Source organism: Elephas maximus, chromosome 4 (genome assembly GCF_024166365.1).
Source record: "Elephas maximus indicus isolate mEleMax1 chromosome 4, mEleMax1 primary haplotype, whole genome shotgun sequence".
Classification (NCBI taxonomy): Eukaryota; Metazoa; Chordata; class Mammalia; order Proboscidea; family Elephantidae; genus Elephas; species Elephas maximus.
In genome coordinates this window covers 43,172,590-43,193,910 of record NC_064822.1, presented here as the reverse complement: position 1 = coordinate 43,193,910, position 21,321 = coordinate 43,172,590, and the positions used below count along the sequence as shown (strand labels likewise).

General features: G+C 43.1%; 1 protein-coding gene across 4 annotated transcripts in view; it reads right to left on the bottom strand.

Moving 5' to 3' along the window:
- FRMD4A (FERM domain containing 4A) overlaps nt 1-21,321 on the bottom strand; it is a 373,626-nt gene that overhangs the window by 343,880 nt on the left and 8,425 nt on the right. For 2 of the 4 annotated variants that reach the window (XM_049881962.1, XM_049881958.1), the window contains exon 1: nt 8,997-9,462. The exons of 1 other annotated variant lie outside the window; for it this stretch is intronic. In XM_049881962.1, the coding sequence (XP_049737919.1) occupies nt 8,997-9,089 (93 nt within the window). In that variant the 5' untranslated portion in view covers nt 9,090-9,462. Of the gene's footprint in view, nt 1-8,996; nt 9,463-21,321 lie in introns of those variants that run through there. One more of the 4 variants, XM_049881956.1, reaches the window with a different exon arrangement.

Sequence of the window (21,321 nt, the reverse complement as noted above, 5' to 3'; positions counted from 1 at the left end):
CTTCTTGACCTTGGGTTCCCTATTACCAGCTTTCCTGTCTCCTCCTGCCTTCTAGTCCTTGCCCCTGGGCTGGTGTGCCCCTTTAGTCTCATTTTATTTTATGGGCCTGTCTAATCTCTGGCTGAAGGGTGAACCTCCGGAGTGACTTCATTACTGAGCTAAAAGTGTGTCCAGGGGCCATGCTCTCGGGGTTTCTTCAGTCTCTGTCAGGCCAGTAAGTCTGGTCTTTTTATGTGAGTTAGAATTTTGTCCTACGTTTTTCTCCAGTTCTGTCCAGAACCCTCTATTGCGATCCCACTCAGAGCAGTCAGTAGTGGTAGCAGGGCACCATCTCGCTGTACCGGACTCAGTCTCGTGGAGGCCGTGGTAGATGCGGTCCATTAGTCCTTTGGACTAATCTTTCCCTTTTATGTTTAGTTTTCTTCATTCTTCCTTTCTCCCGAAGGGGTGAGACCAGTGGTGTATCTTAGATGGCCGCTCACAGGCTTTTAAGACCCCAGACGCTACTCACCAAAGTAGAATGTAGAACATTTTCTTTATAAACTATGTTATGCCAATTGAGCTCGATGTTCCCTGAGACCATGGTCCCCACAGCCCTCAGCCCAGCAATTTGTGAACCCAATTCTTAAGAAGTTTAAATGTGCTTTCTTGTATGGAGATGATACTGTCTCTTGACCAAAATACCCAATGTAACCAACCTATTTCTTTTTCTTTCATGTGAAGTCACCAGAAAACATAGGGACTATTAATTTCATTAAACTAGCTTCTTGCCCAGATGATTCATCTTGGTAACCATATTAGGTTGGGGGATTGTTCTCAATATTACATGCACTTTAAAATCACCTGGGGATTTAAATGCTGATGCCTAGATTCTCTGATATCTATTGGTCTGAGGTATGGCCTGGGAATTGGGATTTTTTGCAGCTTCTCAGGTGTTCCCAATGTGAATTCAAAATTTAAAAGTTTTGCTTTAGGATGAGTTGGGGTCCCTGATGGTGCAAGTGGTTTGTGCTCGGCTACTAACTGGAAGGTTGGCCGTTTGAACCCAACTAGTACCAAAAGGTCAGCAGTCAGAATCTACCAGCAGCTCCTTGGACACCTTATGATGCAGTTCTACTCTATCCTACAGGGTCCCTATGAGTTGGAATCAACTCGATGGCAACAGGTTTGGTTTGGTTTAGCAGTGCCCTAGGAGAAAAACCTGGCAATCTGCTTTTGTAAAAGACTGCAGCCAAGAAAACCCTAGGGAGCTCAGTTCTACTCTGTAACACATGGGGTTGCCATGAGTTGGAATCAACTTGAAGGCAATAGGTTTAGTTTTTATTTTTTTGTAGGATGAGTCATGGCATTTGACCTATTTGACATTGGGAGGGGACAAAAGGAGTCAGGACTTGGGGACAAGTAGATCAAGGAGGAAAACCATAGCCCAGTTTTATGCTCATCTTGATAGCCCCATTTGGTGCAGGATGATGAAGTGCCTGGGAGTTCTGGCCGTTTGATCTGCTTTCCATACTAGCTTGAGGGATGAAAATTCCAGAGTGATGCCAGTAGACAGCCTTTCATTCCCAGCATTGAACAAATACGCAACCTCACTGCCCAAGATGAGATGTCATTGGTTTAACTTGAAGTAAACTGCTGGAAGCAATGAAATAAATGTTGATTCACCAGATTTGGGTTACTTAAGATTCCATGGGACCAACTAATGTGGGGCTAACGGCCTTCAGTGTGGCCTGTGAACCAGAGAAATGGAGTCCCTGATAGTTCATGCGCTTTCTTCTTCAGAGAGGCGTGTATTTATAGAAGGAACAAAACCTTATGCAGGATGAGGGGGTTGCTAATAATATGTGTGAATACACTGATCCGTCTGAATAGTTTCTTGGCTGTCTGCTTTCGATGGTAATAAATATCCACTAAAAGCCGTCTGCTGTGTGTGTTTTTGGTAAAGTCTCACACTTCCTCTGCATGAACACATTCAGAATGTAAGCACCACACACTCGACTATAGAGGCTCTGTTGTGTTCTGAATTCTTAAGTTATGCAGCTAAGCAGCTGTGATAATGTAATGGTTTGCAAAATAATAGACTGGCAATACGTCAACCTGGAATAACACATCAAATAACGAATAATGTGAGTGCAAAGAGGTTTAATTTATACTGTGTTAAAAATACTGCTCCAGAAATATCATACTATTTCAGTCTTTCTAAGACAAAAAACCCTTTCACCTCAAATATTTGGATAATTGTGGTAAAAGAGAATGCTTTCTTGTTTCTTTTTTTCCCCGTCTAATAAAAAATGTCAAATTTATACTTTAATTTGTGAAAAGACATAATACTAATCTGGATAGTTGTTCACACACAAACTTTGTTTCTTCTCAAGACACACGGTATGGTATTAGAATTTGGAATAAACAGAAAGGCATTCATTTTTGCAGTTTGCATCCACACATAAGAATGAACACATTTTCTACCAGCAATAATGGGGCTAGTGGCAATTCAGCATAGGAACTGATGTTTATGCCTTAATCCTGATCCCCTTCCCCAATTCTCCCACTGAGAGAAGTTTATAAGGACTTTCAGATTTCAGTCATTCTCTCATTTAGCAAATATTTATTGTGCCCTGTTATGAGCCAGAACTAAGACGTGCTCTTTGCCCTTGAGTTGCTTATCATCAAGTGGAGGATTGACGTGATAAAAAAAGATGTTTTCAATGCAATGCGATTTGTGCATTGAAGCAGAAATACAGAATGCTATGAGTGCCCTCAAGGAGCCCTGGTGGCACAATAGTTAAAGCACTGGGCAGCTAACCAAAAGGTTGGCAGTTCAAACCCACCCAGCAGCTCCATGAAAGAAAGACCTAGTTATCTGTTCTCATGAAGATTACAGCCTAGAAAACTCTATGGGAAGTTCTACTCTGTCACATGGAGTTGCTGTGAGTCAAAATGATTTGATGTTACACCATAACAACATGGGCACCCACAGGAGGAGCACCGATTTAGGCTTGATGAGAGGATGGGATGCCTAGAAAGGTTTTCCACAAGAAGCCACTTCTTAGCAGAAGGGTGTGAGTAGGAAGTTAACCGGGGTGGCAAGAGAGAGCATTAGTAGTTTGCAAGAACTGCAAAAAAGTTGAGCATGGTTGGAATATAAGTACACAGAGTAGGTGTGGTGAGAGATGAGGCTGGAGAAATTAGCAGGGCCCTGATTAGTAAGGGCCTTACGATGTGTTTAAACATTTGTACTTATTCTGAGGCAGGCAACCACATAAGAGTTTTATGTAGACAAGCAATGGAAGAAAAACTACGTTCTAGAAAAATCCCATTGGTTGCAGCATGAAGTGTGTTCTGAGGGAGAGCAAGACTGGCAACCATTAGAAGGCAATATCCGGGTGAAAGATGAAGGTAGTCCGAATTGAGGAATGGGAGGAACAGTTAGATGTGATTTTCCGGAGCTGCGATTGACAGCACTTGGTGGCTGATTGGACAGAGAAGGCAAGAGAAAGTCAGGGAAGATGCCAAGATTCTGATTTGAGTATTTAGGTGGGCTGGTGGTGTTGGAGGAAGAGCAGGATTGTGGGCAAGGTGATCAACTCCATTTTGGACATGTTGAATTTGAAGCGTTGAAACATTCAAGGGAAAAGAGATGTCCAGTCCACTGTAGGATCTACGGGTCTGGGTGTTTGAGAGGATAAATCAATGGGTGGTGAACCATACCCTTCCATGTAGATGGACATTCTTAATAAATGGAAGATACTGTGTGTTATGGATTGAATCGTGTTCCCCAAAAATGTGTGTCAACTTGGCTAGGCCAAGATTCCCAGTATTGCGTGGTTGTCCTCTATTTTGTGATCTGACATAATTTTCTTTTGTGTTGCAAATTCTAATGTCTATAGTGTTAATGAGGCGTGATTAGAGGCAGTTATGTTAATGAGGCAGGACACAATCTACAGGATTAGGTTGCATCTTGAGTCAATCTCTTTTGGGATATAAAAGAGAGAAGCAAGCTGAGAGGAGAGGGACCTCATTACCAAGAAAAAGAGCTAGGAGCAGAGCACATCCCTTGGACTCAGAGTCTCTGTGCTGAGAAGCACCTAGACCAGGGGAAGATTGATGACAAGGACTTTTCTCCAGAGCTAACACAGAGAGAGAAAGACTTCTCCTGGAGCTGGTGCTCTGAATTCGGGCTTTACCTTCATTAAAAACCACAAACTAAAACAACATGGTATGGGCCACATTAAAGATCTGTCCACTTATTCTTAGGTTTTGGCCCCACTAAGGTAATCTCCAACATGAAACCATTTCCTCACAATGTAGGCTTATAGTAGTTTAATAAACATTTTCCCCCAAAAGCAATCTCCCAGAGAAAATTTCCACATTTTCCTTAACTCATTTATTTGCTATGCTCTTACATTTGTTAGAATTTCCCACGAAGTTGATTTTTACCTCTGGAAGAAAAACATCCTGCTTTAGAAGGAACAGACCGTAAAGAGGTATCTGGGCGTTAGTGAATTTAGTTACTTGGCATTTGTGTGCAATGGATTTGAAACGCTTTGTTTTCCATGTGTCTTACATAAAATTGGGAAACCAAGGGAAATTATTGCCAGGAAACACTGCTTGTCTTGGCTTTACTTTGTGAATATCCCTAAAAGACCTCTCTAGGTGACAGGGGTACGTGGTTAAGAGTTTGCATAAAGTGGCAGAAGTTATTAAAAATACAAGCCAAGTGTTCCTACACACAGAGATAGGTTAGCAATTGGAGAAGGAATGGACTGCAGGTCAAATTGCCTCCATGAGCTACTACCTCCTTTGCCATGCCACCAGAAGAAACGGATGATGTCCAGCTACCATTACCGAATGTTTTGATCAAGGACTCGGTAGATAGATCCTGATCAAAAGGAGGAAAATCCTGATCGGAAGGTCAGAATTTTCAGTTCATATGGAAATTAGGCTTACTGGATTCATTGAAATGGGGGAACCCCCAAATCTATTACCTTAAATAATCTTTAAGCCTTGAACTAAAGCTATCCCATGAAGCTGTCATTAAACTAAACAACCCAAAACCCAGACTCACTGCTGTTGTGTCTATTAGGACTCATAGCAACTATGCGGACAACGGTTTAAGTCAATGACTAAAGAAAGTTTGCCTTGAGCATTGTGCTTTTATAAAAAATTATCTATATGAGTTCAAACTGAGAACAGTTAATCTAAACCACAGATGGGAACTTTAAGGGGCAGAGAGTCTAAATTAATGGTAATGGAACAATACGGGTAAAGACAGTGAGAATGGTGATACAATGTGAAGTATGTAATCAATGTCGTTGGACCATTAATGTAGAAACTGTGAACGGATGTGTGTTTGGTTGTGTGTATTGCCAGCAAAAAACACGTCATAAAACAAATATGCCTATCATTTACTGATTGCTTTCTGTGTGCCATGTAGTGTTAGGTCCTTAAATATATTATTTCTGATGCTTAACAACCACCCTGAAGTATAGATAGTGCAGATTAATAAACTGAGGCTGAAAAAGTATAAGTCACTTTCCAAGGCTACACAATTAGTAAGTAAGGAGGCTGGAATTGGTTCTTGGCACAGGATTGCTCCAAGCACCACTCTTTCCTATAGCAACTAAATTGTTTTTATTACTTATTCTGTGGCTTAATTATAAAATCAAACCAAACATGCAGCCGTCCAGTCAATTCCAACTCATGGCAAATCCATGTGTTACAGAGTAGAACTGAGATCCATAGGGTTTTCTTGGCTGTAATCTTCATGGAAGCAGACCACCAGACCTTTCTTCCACATTGCTGCTAGGTGGGTTCAAATCGCCAACCTTTGGGTTAATAGCCCAGAGCAAACTGTTTGCACCACTCAGCGACCTCAGCTTAATTATAGCCTATATCATATTGACTTATAATTGTTTCATTTGTATAAAGTTCGTATCCTTCATCTTTCCTATCTTACTAAGCATGGCATCTCATATTTCTTCTATTTTTTCCTACTTTGCCTACCACAGTGATGAACTCATGGTAGCCTGTGAAAAATATGAACAAGAATTGAGCCTGAATGAGTATTTCGGTAAGTAGGATTTGATGGATGTGTAAGGAGCAGAGCTAAAAAGTTGCATTTCCCTTTTTTTCAATTCAACTTTTAGGCAGTTGGAAAATACAAGTAATTGTTTGCTCTTGGACACACATGGCATGTGACCGTAAGCGCCCTAGAAACCAACATTTATTCTCTTTGGCTTCTAAGCATCTCTGACTTTGGTGTCTTCTATATTTTCTCTCAAGTGAAGTCCTGAGGACAAGCTGGTTAAAACTCTCTTCTCGGTGTCAGGTGGAAATGTCAGCCAGGCTGTAATGTCTCTGTCCCAGAGAGGAAAAGTGAGAAAACAGGGGTCCAATGGCAGAGACGACTGCCTGTTGGTGAAGATACCAGGTCTCCGGATTTAGTTCCTACTCTGTGGTTGACTATGTGTCCCTGGACAGATGATTAAACCTTCCCATGCCTTGGTTCCCCAGTTTATACAAGACAAGGAATAATAATCCCTGTTTTCTCTGCCTCACTGGCAACTCACGATTGTAAAATGAGGTAATGAATATGAAAGTCTGTTGGAGTACGGGTGTTACAGAAATGCGAGGCCTTAACATAATTAAATATTGTGAGATAATAGAAACCAACTCCAGTGTCTGACACCCTCTAGGCTGCTGATGTAACTGAAAAAGCTGTTGTTGCTTTTAACTCAGTGAGTTCTAAGAAAAGAGCGCTGGCTCTCTGTGTCTACCCTTATCGCAGATGCTGTTTCTCACCTCCCCGCCCTCCTTTTATATAAATATATGACTCTGATTCTGAAAATTGTCATAAAGCCACCAGCAGTATAAAATGTCCAATTGGAATTGACATGACGTCATATATTCCAATTAGGCCCAGCTCCATTACAGCAGAGAGTGAGATGGTGGCACACTAAGAAACGCCAGGGCACTCTTTGTGTGAGTTATGGTGGCCCTGCCTCACCACTTTACGTCGCACAGTGGGGATTAATATGACATCTAATGCTCCAATGATGTACGTGCTTCTCTCAGGGACCAAAAAGCTCTCCTGTGAGACGTTTAAGGTCTGTGCAACAATGCTGTGCCCTCAAGGGCAGAATACAGGTCTGTGTGTTTTGAATGTAAGTACGTGCAAATATATACAACAACAGACGGGTTTTACATGTGCCACTGTATTCATATATTATCAGTTATTCTTAAATTGGTAAATAATGAATAACAGCAGTAGTAACTGCATAGTTATTAAACGTGTCTGGAGGTTACCAGGCTACAACGGATTTTTGGTGCATATTTGCAGGATAACTGTAGCCTCAGTATTGCCATGTATAGAGCTATAGGGTTCACTATCACATCTCCATGTGAGTATTGGTGAATGGACTGCCTTAATAATACAACATATTACATGCATTTAGTTAACATGCAGGTCAAAGAGTTTCCGTCAAAACAGAACATCGCATTCAACATAAGCCTGGTAAATTTGTTAGATTTGGTATAATTTGGTGGCCTAATGCTCTAAATCTGCTGGTATAAAAGGGAACATATAGCAAGTCTTTAATATCTATTAGTTGATGATCCTGATATTGGCCACAAGAAATATATTTCAAAATAAGAACTTACTCCCAATGAGAATAGGAAGTGGAGAAGTATTTTTCAAAATTACCCCCCCCCAAAAAAAAAAAACACAACTGGCCAAGAATCAGGAAATTAAACCTGACTTGAAATCAGGATACCCGTGGCCATTGAGTCGATTCTGATTCATAGCGACCCTGCAGGACAGAGTAGCATTGCCTCACAGGGTTTCTAAGGCTGAAATCTTTACAGAAGCAGACTGCCACATCTTTCTCCTGGCGGGTTCGAACCGCCAAATTTTCAGTTAGTAGCCGAGCACTTTAACCACTGCACCATAGCCCCTACTATTTTTAAACCTTTAATTATGCTTTCAATTTAAGAATCATTGAGTAGCAAGTATACAAACCAGAAAAAATTACTTGAATTAAACCATTTCCCTTTGTAAGATGTGACAGGTTGCTCGTCCATCGAGAGTTTTTGTGATGCTATCTACAGCATTAAATAGGCCTTAGACTATACCTTAACTCAAAACATCTACCTAGACATCGACAGCTCACAGAGGGGCCTGCCTGGATTTAAACAGGGGATTTGGGGGTTCATGAGACTCCCAGGACCATTCCGCTCCTGGAGTGGTATCGGCATAAAGAGTTGTGCCCACAGGTGTGAGCCCAGCATCCTGACAGCCAGCTCACTTGAAGTACGAACATCCCACAGCCGCATTAGTTACTCCAGAGAAGGACAAATCCTTACTATTGTTTTACAGAATCTTCTCCGCCACAGGCCAGCATAAAGTAAGCATGCTTTCAGGAAATTAACAGAATAATTTTGAGCCAAAATCCATAAAAACATAGCATTAAAAAAAAAAAAACCCAAATGTTAGCAATGTACTTGGAAAAGGCAGAGAACCTTTTAATCAACTGGGGACATCATTTCAGCCACCAAAGCTCCAAAGCTCCTTAACGTCATCACCACGTTCTTCCAGCCAGATTCGTTAGACACTGTCAGCCAGCTGTGGCAATTTGCAGCCCCGCTGCACTAAATGAACACGTCTCAGTAAACGTAAAAGAAAACAGGTTTAGCTGTCCTGATGCTTTTCTCTACAAGCACCCACGTCTTTCATAGCCATTCCAAAAAGCAGTCCCCATTTCAAATTTTCCCTCATATCTAGGCGCCAATTATCCTGCATACACAGCTGACAAAACTGTTTCACATTCCTCATTATTGGTTAAGGAAAAAAATGACATAACATCCTATAGCCCCAGGAACTCAAAAATCTCAGGAAAACGTCCCTAACTGAAGTGATGCTGTACACAATGAAAAGCAACCTCTGCCTTTCTTTGGAACACCGGCTCCGTGAAAAACAAACAACCCGCCACGTAGCTTACCCTCTCCACGCTGCGTCTTCTCAGAGATCCATAAGGTATTTTCAGTAAAAGTCTTTGGGACCTATTCGGAGCCACTGCAGCCTGAACCACCATGGTGTAGAACTGTGTGTGTGTATGTGTGTGTGCCTGTGTGTGTGTGTGTGTGTCTGTGTGTTCCCAGCAACAGAAGAGACGGATGCTTCCTTAAAAATAAGTTGTGGTCTCCTGCAGACTTCCCAAATATCAAGTAACTGAAAGAGTTTTTTCTTTTGACCATATGAGTCAAGATGTGGTTTGTAGAGAGGTGGGGGGAAGATGGGGGAAAAAAAAAAGAAAAGAAAAATCGCCGAAGTTCTGCAACTTCGACAGCGTGTCTTAAGCAGTCTGTCTTTAGCTTTCTTCTGCCTGTCCCTCTGAGCTGGCTCAGCGAGACTGCTATGTCCCAGGGGTGGGCAAAGGACGCTTCTGGGGAGAGTGATCCAAAAATGTCAACTTTGCTTCTCGTGGCTACAGATGAGAACCAGGTCAGTTGTCTAATCAAAGCTCTATCAGACGTATTATTCATCACACCACGTGACTCCCAAGCCCCCAGCAGTACAGTAGGTCACATGCTCACCTTAAAAAGACCATTTGGAATATCACCATCTGGTGAGGAGATTAATGGGAAATCCTACATTCTGATTTCATTCTCTCCTGGACACAGGAAAAAATATTTGAAAACACATTGGGGACTTAGGGGGATCCCTCTTTTTAGTCATAAATCATATGTGTGAACTTGAGCCTCAGACAGGCATATCTTGTTTTTCTTGTCCTGCTTTCCAGTGCAAAGAGAATAAACATATTCATGTAATTAACTATATACATGAATGCAGTCCAAAAAGAGAAAGGGTGAGAGAAAGAAGAAGAAAAAAAAGTTTGTATTACATGCTTTGTATGAATCAAATCAAATCGACAGACTTGCATTTGGCACTTCCTGATTTAAATGTTTGTGTTATAGAGCTTTGATTTTTATGTGTGCCAGTAAACATGCAGAAGTAATGTCTGCTTTTACAAGGCTCTGGAAAGGACTAAGCTCAGACTCACCCAGCACGTTTGCTTGTTCCTTTCTAATTGCATGGTATAACTCCAGATCAGACTGCGTCTCAGATTAATAGCACAAATGGTATGAAATCTTAGTTTTTCTGTAACGGATACATTGTTCACCTATTTCCCCCATTTTTACTCCTCCCTAAATCAGCTTATCTCTATTAAAAAAAAAAAACCCAAACCGGTTGCTGTCAAGTGGATTCTGACTTGTAGTGACCCTATAGGACAGAGTAGAACTACCTGTAAAGTTGCTATAAAGTAAAATAAGGAAGGGGCTTTCAGGACTTGAGGTTTTATTCTTTTGAAAGTATTTCTATATATGCTCAGTTCTGGGTTTTTTGAAAGGGACGGGCATTTCCTTTGTAGTAACCCCATGCTCTTTGGTGTTTGCCTTATGTCACTCACATGCCTTGGGGACCAGCTTTTATTTACTCCCTGTAGATCACGGCTTGGTTTATTGAAAACGGTGGAAAAGAAGGTTCTGTTTATTCAGAAAAATCTAATAGGAAATGGGGGCGGGGTGCAAAGTGAAGAACTGGAATTTTACGCTGCTAACAAACGAATAAGAAAAAAGACACTTAGGAAGTGGGGCTGTGAGAGGTGGGGGTGGGGAGGGATGGAAACGTGGGCGTACTCATCCAAGGCAGACACGCAGTAAGAGGCAGTTAAAGAAAGCATCGACTTGATGTGGGAAATTCCAGATATATAACAATCGGGCTTTGTTCGCAATTGGTTCCATATGTGCAGTTGGAGAGTGAGTGAGCGGGCGAGAGAAGGGGAGAGACAGGAGAAGATGGAAACCTCGTAAACTGCACTTATGGAGCTGCTTTGATGGAGATGGTTTAGGGTTACAGGTCTTTTTTCTTCTTTCCCACTTCCTTCACGGCCTGGCTTCAAACTAGTTTTGGGAAAAGTAGACCTGGAACGATACCCAATTATTCGCCCAAATTAATAGAATCTCTTTCTTTTGTAAAAACCTCTCGACTATGTTAAAGGAGCCGTGGTGTTAGAGTGGTTATAGTGCTGGGCTACTAACTGAAAGGTCGGGGGTTCGAACTCACCAGCTGCTCTGCGGGAGAAAGATGTGGCAGTCTGCTTCTGTAAAGATTACAGCCTTGGAAACCCTATGAGGCAGTTCTACTCTGTCCTACAGGGTCACTATGAGTCGGAATCGACACAACGGGAGTGGGTTTGTGTTGTTTTGGTTGACTGTGTAACGTTTTTTTAACAAAGGGGAGTCACATTTTCAAGATACTTCCCTGTCCGGAACCATGGGATTTCTTCCTTCCAGCTCAGTTTGAAGGAGGAACAATGCATCAGATCGACCAAGAAGACACTGTCTCTTCCCTGACCCTGGCCAGGGCAGAACCCCTGGGAGCAGGATTTATTTATATTTGACTAAATGCAACTTCCTGCTTCCCAGGGGTATTAATGAGTGTTTCACTGAAGAGCTGAAGGCTTCGTGGCATAGTTCAGATCATAAGGGACACTTTGATGAACTAAGTGCAAATGAAACAAAAACATATGCATTTGATTAAGGTTAAAATACATATATAAGAGAACGTTAATAGAAAAATAATAACCCTGGGCCAAACTCCCACACATACATTCCACCTTGGGAGGAGGGAGGGGGAGCAGGATCATTTCTCATATCAGCACTAGAGCCTCCTCCCAGCTAATGGGGAGAAGGAGGGGCTTCCAAGCCCTCCCCAGTCACTTGAAGGCTCTCAAAGTTCAGCTTGTCCAAAAATAGTCTTCTGATTGTCTTGTCTTGCTGTGGGTGTTTGAAATTTGCACGCTTAAAACGAATTCTTTAGTTCAAAGCGTTTTTTTTTTTTTTCCCCCAGAAGACCACTGTTATAATGCAAACATGTTTCTCAGAAGAGGCCACCCATTCATACCTTAGCAGCTACGACCACATTAGGTGAGGTGAGGGGAACTCAGCTTTACTGGGCACCCAGCAGTTGCCAGGAGGTGCTGCAGGTTACCAGAGCCTATCTAAGTGAGGGAAATGAGCGTCACTATCCATATTTTTACTAGTGATGAAACTGGGTTCAGAGAGGTTAAATAACTTGCCCAAGGTGGCACAGCTAGAAAACATCAGAGATAAGACTAAAACTCCAGTCAATTCGTTTGATTTCAGGGCCCAACTTTGTCTATTGTTCTCTCACATCTCACAGGTAACTTTATCAGGTTACAGTAGTTTGGAAATACAGAAAGGAGATATGTCTGTAGTGTCCAACAAGGAAATGGAAAACTCCCTGAGTCTTTGAAAAAAGGAGAGGATTTATACAGGAAAGGGAATTTGATTGAGCAGTTCTGGGTTCTGGGGAGCTGCTGCTTTGATGAGTCCTGGAGCAGGGCGCGGGTGATAGAAGAGCCAGGAAGCCAGCAGGAGCTGGTGAGCTGAAGGGACAGTGGCACAGCAGGAAGCCCCCCCAACCCCCCGGCCTGAGGGGCCAAGGGAGGAGCTGATCACTAGAGCCTGGGGCCAGGGTGGACCCATCTGGTGGGACTCGGAGCCACAGAAGAGGTGCAGCCACTGCGGGATGCGTCATGCAAGGCAGAGGCAGTGGAGGAGGAATGCCAGGCTTCTGCCTTACTAAGCCAGTTGCTGTAAAGTCAACTCTGTGTCAGAGTAGAGCTGTGCGCCATAGGGTTTTCAAGGGCTGAGTTTTTGTAAGTAGGTGTAATCAGGCCTTTCTTCCAAGGTGTCTCTGGATGGACTTGAACCCCTAAGCTTTCGGTTTGCACCACCCAGGGATTCCTCTCCTTTACTACTGCCTTCCAATTTCTGGCCAGGGTCTTCTGTGAGCCGAAGCCAGGCTGCGTGGCTAGCCTCTCTGCCATATAGGAGAGGAAGGAAAGGGGGCAGAAGAGATCTGAAGATAAACAGACCAGCTCTGGTGGGACCAGAGACATTGGGACAAAGGACTGGGAATGAGTAACTGAAGGGCAAGTGGCAAATATTGGAAAGACAGAGCAGTATACTTAGAGCATGTTTTTGCCAGGATGGTGGATGATAGGCTTCCCTGTGTATCTAGAGAACAGCCCAACGGCCACTGGACAGCTGAGAGGGTGCCGTAGCTGTGGAGGAATCAAAGAGCCACGAAGGTGCTAGTGGTGGCCAAGACCAACGTTGTTTTCCTCAGAGTTAGGAGCTTCTCCAGAGCTTCCGCCTGGGTGCCTTTTGGAGCAGAGCCGTGTAAGCCCTGTGGGGCCTTTTGTTTGTTTTGAACTCTTCCTTCTCATCTCAATGAAAATATTTACATTAAAACCCTGGGACGAAAATGCATAGAATGAATCGAACCATAGTTTAGGAAAATTAATGGTCTTGACGCATCCAAGGAAAACGTATCAAATCCAATGCGTGTTCTTGGTCATGGAGAGAAGGATGTGAAGGAGAGGTTACAAAGCTAATGTAAGGCGGCAGCAAGAGAGAGAGAGGACAGCTTCTGACCGTGCTGGTGATGCATTCCAAGGCGCCCGTGAAGGGACACGTTCTCCTGACAGAATACTGGGCCCTGGCAAAGAACTGAATGAAGGCAGGATGAACCTGAACCTGAGGCACCCGCCTCAAAGCTGATCCCTCCTGTTTGCCCAGTGCCTGATATTACCACTAGTGAGGCCAACCCCTTTGGGTCAGGACATCTTGTCTCCTGAAGCGCCATTTATATGCAAATATTACCTCAGAATTGTTACTCGCAGGCACTAAGTAAACTCATTAAAAAAAAAAAAAAAAAGTAAACTCATTAAAAAAAACTCATTAGCACTGTTTTATTTGGTTCATTTGGCAAAATTCTGAAAGAATGAGTCACAGGGCAGAGAGGGTCCAGCTGGGAGAGGTCATTGAGGGGAATCTGGGCGGTGGGTACATAGGAAATCTCCTTGGGCAGAGGGCAGCCTCAGCCACCCAGAGGCTGGGAGAGGGTACAAAGGACAGTGTCCAGGAGCAGAGTGGGAGGGAGAGCCAACATGCCCTTCTGGAAAAGACGGGCATAGTAATCAATTAGAAAACTGTTATTCCTTGTCTTTTTGTTCATTTCCATCCTTTCCCTGGCAAAAGGTGAAATGTCGCTTACATTAAGGGGGAAAAAAACAGAGAGCTGACAGTATAAATACCTTTTCTGTCTCAAGCAATTTTGTCTGGTGAATTTAACAGGATGTTTAAAGGAGACTCTTTCTCAGTTTTGTTGGAGGCCCCAAGGCAACAGTTGTCAACTATTTCCACTTTCTCCCCCATTTCAAGTCGAGGTGCTGAGCCCCTAAGCAGGGCTTGCAAAGGAGGTGTCTCAGAATCAGTTGGGAAGCCCTAAGTGGAAAGCACCCTCCCAGCTGTAGAGGAGGAATAGGAAGAAAGAGGGGTGGAAGACTGCTTTCCCCTTCCCTCTCCTGATCTAGTGAGAGGCTCTTTGAGGAGTCCGTTGGGAAGGTTTGACCTCTGGAGCACTGGGCACAGTGGGCTTTTTGAAGGAAACAGCCTGGCTGAAGCAGCTGGCCACAGCAAAGCGAAAGATAGAATGGCCTTTGGGAAGTAACTGCAATTCCATGGTTGTGGGTCAAATTTGGTTTTTTTTTTAGAGAGAGTTGGTCTAGGGCTCTCTTAGGTGTTAAGTGTGTACATGTATAGGACAAGGAAATCCCAGCTGAAAGAGGCCACAGGGCCCAGGGAGGGACCTTAAATTACTAGCTGGAACACATACATATATATATAAATCCGTTGCCATTGTGTTGATTCCGACTCACAGCGACTCTATAGACAGAGTAGAACAGCCTCATAGTTTCCGAGGCTGTAGTCCTTATGCAAGCACACTGCTGCATCTTTCCCCTGCAGAGCAACTGGTGGATTCAAACCCACGACCTTTTGGTTCGTAGCCGAGCGGTTTAATGACTGCGCCACCAGGGAACTGCAGTGAGAAATCCTCAGCAGTGAGAGGGTGGGGCCTTCCAAGAACACACAAGGCACTCTGCAAGGACAAATCAGTTGCCGTCAAGTTGGCTCTGACTCATGGTGACCCCACGTGTATCAGAGTGGAACTGTGCTCCATAGGGTTTTTAATGACTGATTTTTGGGGAGTAGATTGCCAGGTCTTTCCTCTGGGGCACCTCTGGGTGGACTCAAACCTCCAACCTTTTGGTTAATAGTCAAACATGTCAGCTGTTTGTGCCACCCAGGGACTCCTTGCAAGCAAAAGAATTGGGCTTAAACTCTGCCAGTCCCAGAGAGAGAACAACAGCTGCAAAGAAGACTTTCCTGCCCTGATCTCTCCTTCCACCTACTTCAACCCCAGAGGTGCCAGAGGCAGCTCCGTTCATAGGGGAAGAGGGGCAAACTCGCTGCAGAGAGAATGAAGAAACAGCCCTTAAACCGGCCTTTCCCACTGCAGGCACCAGCCCAACCTGCCACTGAACTGGGGGAGGGGAGAAGCTGTGGCTTTGAATGAAGTTTAGAGATTTTGATTATTGTCATGGGAAACAGGTAAAGGGTTAAAAAAAAAAGAGTTGAACCAAATGCATGCATGAAGAAACATATTCTTAACAAATTTGGAAAATTCCTAGCGTAGGAGGGGGATGTTCGGAGGGAAGCGCTGTCTTTCTTCAACATTCCATCACCTATTTCCATTACCTCCTAGCTCAGCTAACCTAGGTAATTCCTGTCACAGCTTATTAGAGTAATCTGTGACTGAGGTTATACAAACAGAAATACTGCCTACATCCATAATATGCTGTTTGAAAAGTGGCTGGAGTTTCGGCCAAACATGAAACCCAATATCCTCAAGAACAGGACCAAGACATCAAGCAACACTCCTACCACTGGAGCTCCCATGCATGGAGCCTGCGAGATTATCTACAGGTCACCAGCACCTAAGTATTTAGCTTTCTCTTGGTGTTAACCCAGGTTTCACACTGATGTCCCACATGGGGCGTGCCTTACCCATCTTTGCGAAGACCTTTGCTTTCTTCTCCTATGCCATTTGGAAGAAGATGTAGGCAGAATAAGATCCCTGAGTGGCACAAACAGTCTGCGCTCAGTTACTAGCCAAAACATTGGTGATTCGAACCAACCCAGTGGGTCTGTGGAAGGAAAGCATGGAGACCTGCTTCCGTTAAGATTATAGCCAAGAAAGCCATATGGAGCAATTCTACTTCATAACGCATGGGGTCGCCATGAGTCAGAATCTAGTCCATGGCAATAGGTTTGGTTTTTTGTTTTGACAGACAAATTGTAGCTGTCTTAAATGGACAGATAAATTTTCCTTTCCCTTTCCTTCCCTTCCTTTTGCCTTTCTTTCCCTCCCTCCCTCCTCTTTCCTTCCCTCCTTCTCTCCTTACTCACTCCCTCCCTTCCTTCCTTCCAACTTCTTTTGTATCATTGGGCTGCATTCTAAGCTGAATCTAATAGTTCTCCTTTATGAGCAGCTGGGCAAAGAAAGTAAGTTTAAACTGAATTGCTCGGTTTGATGACTAATTATCATTGCTGATGGAGTAGGATGAATGAGCCCCATACTTGCTGAGATTCCATTGTCTGTGCTCTATACCAAGCTCTATGATATTGACTTTGCCCTTGTCTAAACCAAGTTCCTCATTTCCTTTTATTGCTTATATCATTCATCCAACCATTATTTCATTGAATGTGTAATAAAATAGTAGCAACACTTACATAGCACCATCTATTGCAGGCACTGTTCTAAAGGCTATTGCATATATTAATTCATTTAATTCTCACAACACCTTATGAGGTAGGTACTCTTATTTTGTCCACTTTAGAGATGAAGAAACTGAAGCACAGAAAAGTGAAGTAACTTGCCCAGGTCATACAGTAAGTGGCTGCAGACTCCATATTACAATCCTCTGCACACTCACTCTACTACATATCAGGTGCTGTGCCAAGAATGGGGGTATGATGGTTAAGGTTATGTGCCAATTTGGCTAGGCCATGATTCTCAGTTGCTTGGCAGATATTATGTAATCATCCTCCATTTTGTGATCTGATGCGAACAGTCAACCAGTTAAAAGGGGAGTTTCCTTGGGGGTGTGATCTGCACCCAATATATATGGTTATTCCGGCAAAGCTCTTGTTCTCTGTGTCCTGCATCTGACTCTTCATCCACTGACTTCTGGTCCTTGGGACATGAGCCAGCAGCCTGCCATCTGACCTGCAAATTTTGGGTTCGCCAACCCCTACAACCACATGGGTCAGGAGAAGCCTCCAGTCTGATGCCTGACCCGGGGATTTGGGACTTGCCACTTTCCAGCCTCCACAACTGCGTGAGCCATTTCCTTGAAATAAATCTCTCTCTACATATATTAATATGTATCTGCTTTACTGGTTTTGCTCTTCTAGAGAACCGAGCCTAAGACAGGGGCGTAGGATGTAACAGAACTTTAACTTATCAGAAGAATTTTCTTTTGTCCCTCAAATTCAGCTCCCCTCTGTGATACAGAGATGTCTCTGGTAAAGTGAAAAGACACTAGCTTTATACCTGAGTTTGCATCTGGAAACTTCCAACAGATGAAATGATACAATGTTCGTGAAAATTTTTTGTAAATTCTAAACACACACATCCACACCCACACCCACATACAGTCACACACACATGCACACACTGACCTGTTTGTTTCCACTCTCAGTTCTACACTTGGTTCCACTGTTGTCTCTATCACTGCAACAGCCTTCCTTGACCTCATCAGCCAGATCTCTGCCTTTTTATGTAGGTTCTGCTAGGAAGTCCGTGTTTTATATGCCTGAATTCCTTAAAGACCTTTCAGCTCAGCCACACAGTGTGGGTGGCCAGGAGGCTTCTTCCTGGGCCTTGGAGAACTCCCCATTTAGTGTGTTTCCTTTGCATGATTAGGTACAGAGAATTCATTGGCACAAAATAAATCCTGCCATCAACTCAAAAACACACATGGCATGACAAAGGGAACCCGATCTTACACTCTTCTGGGATAGGGAAGAATACGCAGCATTTGCTGGTAAATGAGGATGGGAAGGGCATTCTGTGACTGCTTGCTTGGGTTCCTCCATTCTATTTGAATGTTGAACTTCTATACGATGAGTGCAGCTAATAGACTGTGGTTGTGAAAATTAAATGAGGTAGTGGGATTGCATGTGTAAACAGGAGGATGGCAAGAACCAACAGTGAGATCGAATTCGGACTTGCATACTATAGAAATGCATGTTTTAGACTTTATTCTGTGGGCAAGGGTATAGAAACATCATGTACTAATCTGGCTTCCTGGAATCTCATTCAGTCTTGATGGCAGTGATCAAGTGTAGAGAATGTCACACAGGAGACAGCAATGACCTGTGTGGAGGATTAGTCTACATTCTGTTTTTGCATCCCTGGCTTCACAGACCAGGAGTCCTTGGGTGGCACAAACAGCTAAGCACTCAGCTACTAAACGAAACGTTGGTGGTTTGGCTCATTAAAAGACATCACCAAAAGAGTAAAAAGAGAACCTACAGACTGGGAAAAGTTTTTTGGCTATCGCATATCTGACAAGGGCCTAAATCTCTAAAATCTACAAAATACTTCAACACCTCAACTATGAAAAGACAAATAATCCAATTACAAAGTGGGCAAAGGTTATGAACAGATACTTCATCAAAGAAGACATTCAGGCAGCTAACAGACGCACGAGGAAATGCTCATGATCTTTAGCCATTAGAAATATGCAAATCAAAACTACAATGTGATATCATCTTACCCTGAAAATACTGGTACTAAAAAAAAAAAAAAAAGCACACACACAGAAAATAACAAATGTTGGAGAGGTTGTGGGGAGGTTGGAACTCTTATGTACTGCTGGTGGGAATGTAAAATGATACAGCCACTTTGGAAAATGATAGGGTGTTTCCTAAAAAGCTAGATTTAGAAATATCATCTGATTCAGCTAATCCCACTCCTGAAATATACTCGAGAGAAATAAGAGCCGTCACACGAATAGACACAAGCATACCCGTGCTCACTGGAGCACTATTCACAATAGCAAAAAGATGGAAACAATCTAAAAGGCCATCAACAGATGAATGAATAAACAAGCTATGGTACATTCACTCAGTGGAATACTACGCAATGATAAAGAACAATGATGAATCCGTGAAACATCTCATGACACAGATGAATCTGTAGGGCATTATGCTGAGTGAAATAAGCCAGTCACGAAAGGACAAATATTGTAGGAGACCACTATTATAAGAACTCAAGAAAAGGTTTTCACACAGAAAGAAAAAAAAATCCTTTGATGGTTACTAGATGGGGAGGGGAAATCACTGGATAGTAGACAAATATCGGCTTGGGTGAAGGGAAAGACAACACACAATACAGGGGAAGGCAGCACAACTTGACCAAGTCAAAGCCATAGAAGTTTCTTAGACACATCCAAACACCTTGAGGGACTGAGTTGCTAGAGGCTGGGGACCACAGTCATGGGGAGCATCTAGGTCATTGGCACAACATAGTTCATAAAGAAAATGTTCTACGTCCTGCTTTGGTGAGTGATATCTGAAGTTTCAAAGCTTGCCAGTGGCCATATAAGATACATCTATTGGTCCCATCCTGTCTGGAGCAAAAGATAATGAGGAAAACCAAAGACACAAGGAAAATGTTAGTCCAGAGGACTAAAAGGACAACATGAACCAAAGCCTCCATCAGCCTCAGCCCAGAAGAACTAGATGGTGCCTGGCTACCACCACCAACTGCTCTGACAATATAGAGTCCCAGACAGAGTGGGAGAAAAAAGTAGAACAGAATTCAAATTCATGAAAAAGATCAGACTTACTGGTCTGTCAGAGATTGGAGGAACCCAAGACTGTGGCCCCCAAACATTCAGCTAACTCAGAATTGAAACCATTCCTGAAACCCATTTTTCAGATGAAGATTAGACAGGCCTATAAAACAAACAATAATACATGTAAGGAACGTTCTTCTTAGTTCAACCAAATATAGGAGACCAAATGGGCAACTCTTGCCCCAAAACAAGGCAAGACGGCAGGAAGGGACAGGAACTGGGTGAACGGACACTGGGAACCCAGGTTGGAAAGGAGGAGACGGCTATCACATTGTGGGGATTGCAACCAATGTCACAAAACAATATGTATATAAATTTTTGAATGAGAAACTATTATAAGCCGTAAACTTTCTCCTAAAGTGCAAAAAAAAAAAAAGGAAGGTTGGTGGTTTGAACTCATCCAGAGCTATCTTGGAAGAAAGGCCTGGCAATCTGATTCTGAAAGGTCATAGCCCATAAAATCCTATGGAGTGCAGTTCTACGCTGTGACACATGGGGTCTTCATGAATCAGAATCAACTCAGAGGCAACTGGTTTGGTTTTTTGGTTTGGCTTCATGGGCATCAAATACAAGTATCATTAGCCTGCTAGAAAGAGGGAACAGGCAGGGACCCTGCTCACAAGCACCAGGCAGGTTTTGTTCCTCCATGTGAAGGTCCTTCACATCTGGACTTGATATGATTTGTCCTAATCAGAGATCACTTATCCTTCCCAGTGTGAGCCTACGTCAGGCAATTGATGGCTGCAGCCTGGGCTAATGGCTATTCTGCATGGCGGTAATGGCTTATTGCATGTGCTATTAGGAGTGATGTCATCTCCAGGTCCAGAGGAATCAATAAGCTTGCCAGGGTGCCTGTGTGATTACGCAGGTAATAAGCTGGCCTGTGTGGGGCTGGGTGTGTAGGTTGGCTTTCAAGACAGTTTTGCAAAGCCCTTTTTCATGTGCTATCAGTTGTGGATGGATTTTGATAACTAGCATTGATTTGCCATGTTTATGAAGCACAGTTTGTACAGGGTAAACTGTAATTGCACAGTTTGTAATGGCAAAATAAATAATGTCCTTATCTATGGTATTGACTCCTAGGACTAGCTGAATAGATAGTACACCTCCAAAGAGAGTCATTGGATGTTGACTTTGATTTTTACTAGGCTTAGCTCTCAAATTTCAGGCATTTTGGATAAGCATTGGGTAGCAAATAATCAACTTTTACATCTGCTTCTAATTTTCATACTTCCTTTTTTCCAGGAGGAGAAATTTAACATGTAATTTTCTTCACCAGGAGGAGGGCTCATCTTGGTTTAAGTAATCCTCGTAGTGCTACAAAGGAGTATGGCTTTCTTTAGGGCCAAAAGATTGCTTTCTCTCCTGTGTCCAGGAACATGTCATTCCCAAGGGCAATGGCCCATATGCTCAGGGGCCTCCGGGACAAGCTACTTGGCTTGCATTCTCTGAAGATGAAGAAAGA